We start from the raw sequence: 3,296 nt of genomic DNA on the forward strand, positions 1-3,296 counted from the left end.
ATCGGGTAAGGTGATGAACATCACCATAGTACGTAGATGCATTACTCCACCCGTTGTGTGACACATATCATATGTTGAGCTAGTCACACTTCACCTCTCGCTGCTTAACATGTGTCCGCTCATGCACCTCCGAACGCGATTTTCATACAAAACTCAAATTAATTTGGTTAATTTGGTTCATTCATTGAAGTTGTCGTGTTTCAATCCATATTTAAAAAATATTTTTCTTGTAATTTATAATTAACTACTAATATAATTAAATTCAAAATTAGTTCAAATACATTACTTACAATTTCTGAATGTCTTAACTCCTCTTTCCATTCTGAAAATGTATAATTTTTTTTCAAAAACATCATACTGAAGTTTCAAAACCTTGACAACTTGCTTCCCTACAGGGTTGACTTTGACTTTTTTATAAATATTTTATTATTTTCTTTTATATTTTTTTAATCTCTGAATTTTTTTAAAAACATTTTTCACTTTTACATTATCTTCAAATTTAACCACTAAAATCTAATTATATAACTTTTGAGTATAAAAAACAAAACATATTTATTTGTGAGGTGCATACAGCTCCACGATAGAATTCGTTTTTACTCAATTTTATGACATTTGAATATCGAAATTCATAAATATTTCAGCACACCTACATGATCAAAGAAGAGATCAGAAGAACCTTACATTCTACCAACGAAGACGCAACTTAAAATCCTTATTTGGGTAAATTTATGCACACTACCATTGGTTCCACCCAATATGTTACCAAGCTATAAGGTCAGAACCCCACTTATTGCATTAACAAACATGTCGCACCACCAACTTAAACATTAAATAGAGCTTTAAGATTGTAAGGCTTGATGCTGTCGGAGCTCCCATTCCATACCCACTCAGCAACTAATTGGTTTGCCCTTTCAGTGGGATGGGTGGCATCATAGAATAGATACTCATGGGGTTACTACACAACTCATACTCTTGTCCATCCCTTCCCCCACAGCTAAAGTACCCTCTGAAAGGCCCACTTCCACAACATGCCGCCTTCCCTTCCTTCAAACCTTGCCAAACAGATCAAATTTCAGTGAGTTCATTGAAACACTAGACAATATGATCACGCTGAGATGCATGATTCTACTTACCATATTTAGATGGGTTCTTTGATATTTGGTTGGCTGAAGTGTATAAATCGGCATAGGAATAAACAAATCCTTCAAGCTCCTTTTCAAGATGTTGGAGGGTTTTGTAAAGATGTTTGTTATGGAGTGTTACAAGTTGTGTAATGTTTTCAAAGCATTCATCTTTGCCTTGTAATAATACTGCCTTCACTAGGGGCACACACCCGATATCTCCGACGCCTAGAAATGCAAACTTTCTTCCTCCATTCTTGTGGATTCCCTGCAAACAAATCATTCATATCAGTTTTTTTTTTTTTTTTTTAGGTTGAATTATAGGTGTTTTATGTGAGATCCCACATCAGTTGGGGACGAGAATAAAATATTTTTTATAAAAGTGTGGAAACCTCTCCCAAAGGAAGCATTTTAAAAGGTTTGAGAAGAAGTCCAAAAGAAAAAATTCAAAGAGATATTTGCTAGCGGTGGCATTTGGGCTGATACAAATGGTATTAGCGCCAAACATTAGAGGAGGCTGAGTCCCGAAGGGGTAGGACATGAAACGGTGTGCCAACAAGGACGTTGGGTCTTGAAGGGGGTGGATTGGGGAGTCCCATATCGATTAGAGAAGGAAACGAGTGCCAGGCGGGGACGCTAAGCCCTAAAAAAGGGTGGATTGTGAGATCTCACATCAGTTAGGGAGGAGAAAAAAACATTTTTTATAAGGGTGTGGAAACTCCTCACTAGCAGACATGTCTTAAAAACCTTGATAGAAAGCTCACAAGAGAAAGCCCAAAGAGGACAATATTTGTTAGCGGCGGGCTTTGGACAGTTACAAATGGTATTAAAGATAGATGCCAAGCAATGTGCTAGGGAGAAGGCTGAGCCCCAAAGGGGGTGGACACGAGCCGATGTGTCAGCATAGACGCTGGGTCTTGATGGGGAGATGGATTGTGAGATCCTAGAACGGTTGGAAAGGAAAATGAAACATTTTTTATAAGGGTGTGAGAGCTCTCCTTAACATACGTGTTTTAAAAGTCTTAAGGTGAAGTCCAGAAGGAAAAGCCAAAAAAAGACAATATGTAGCGACCTGTCACATTTGAACTACTTACTTTGATGACGGTGGTTAAGTTTCGGATGACCAGCTGAACGTATTGTTGTGGAGAATGAGATTGGAAAAGGGTGGAATTTGTAGTAAAAGGAGCAATATAATCGTTGCTTCCAATGCTGAAGAAGTAGACAGCTTTGGATAGTAATGCCTTAGCTTCTGCAGGATGTCTCGTCCCTTCAACAACCTTTGTTACTTTGTTGAAGTAACTGAGCTGGGTTTTCAGGTCAATTACCTGTAAACAACACACACAATATGGCTGAGCTCTCCTTCAAATAGTGTAATTAAGAAACAACAAGACCAAATTTTACTTACAAGTCCTTCATGGGTTTCAGCTAAAGCACCAGCTCCAGCTGATGCAAAGTTCACTCCATGAACGTAATCTTTGTTCATGGGATGAAGATATGGAAGAATCAATGGCAAATTAGCATATTTCGCTGCAAATTAAACAAACTTCTACCGTCAACAAAAATAACATAAAAGCGAAATCGTTATCAAAGGAGACTTAATTTACCAATGAAATCAGGAATCAAGCGGCCATCCGAAAACCGCCCGGTCGGGAATTTGAAGAAGGATTGTCCATATGGCACGAAATTTGCTTTGAAAGAGGTGTTGATGTAGTTGTTATTTCCAGCATCAAACAAGGAATCCCCAAAGATGAACAAGGCTGCATTGTTTGGATGACCTTTGCAGCTGTGTATAGAGAGAAGACTGAATATGAAGTAGACTAAGAAAGATGATGAAGGAAAACATGAAGTTGCCATCTCGATTACTTATTCAAACCCAACCCATAAATTTATAAGGATTGTAGTTGCTTCAACTCAAAGCTAATGGATTATAATATATCTAAATATATGAATATGATATACCAAAAAAATGTATGATGCTTAACTTGGCTTGTGTGAGCTCCAAGCAAAGACATTAAAATAGAACTAAGTTTTCTATTTTCAAAAGTTGATTTTGGAGTAGCTGGATTCAATGAGTTCTCAAGTTTGCGAAGAATGTTGTTCAAATTACGTTTAGATAACAAGGGTTTTAAGATACTTTAAATATGGTTTCATTTCTTATGAGATAGTTACAAATTT

The 3,296-nt window shown here is 37.1% G+C and overlaps 1 protein-coding gene across 1 annotated transcript; it reads right to left on the reverse strand.

Annotated features, from left to right (window-relative positions):
- Window positions 1–582: 582 nt before the first annotated feature.
- On the reverse strand, window positions 583–2,975 carry LOC111479959 (GDSL esterase/lipase 2-like). The gene is given in 6 exon segments (XM_023124890.1): window positions 583–948; window positions 951–1,052; window positions 1,134–1,389; window positions 2,216–2,446; window positions 2,527–2,648; window positions 2,726–2,975. Coding segments are annotated over 6 exon segments (1,089 nt in total). The 3' UTR covers window positions 583–820.
- Window positions 2,976–3,296: the final 321 nt, after the last annotated feature.

Source organism: Cucurbita maxima, unplaced genomic scaffold (assembly GCF_002738345.1).
Source record: "Cucurbita maxima cultivar Rimu unplaced genomic scaffold, Cmax_1.0 Cma_Scf00005, whole genome shotgun sequence".
Lineage (NCBI taxonomy): Eukaryota > Viridiplantae > Streptophyta > Magnoliopsida > Cucurbitales > Cucurbitaceae > Cucurbita > Cucurbita maxima.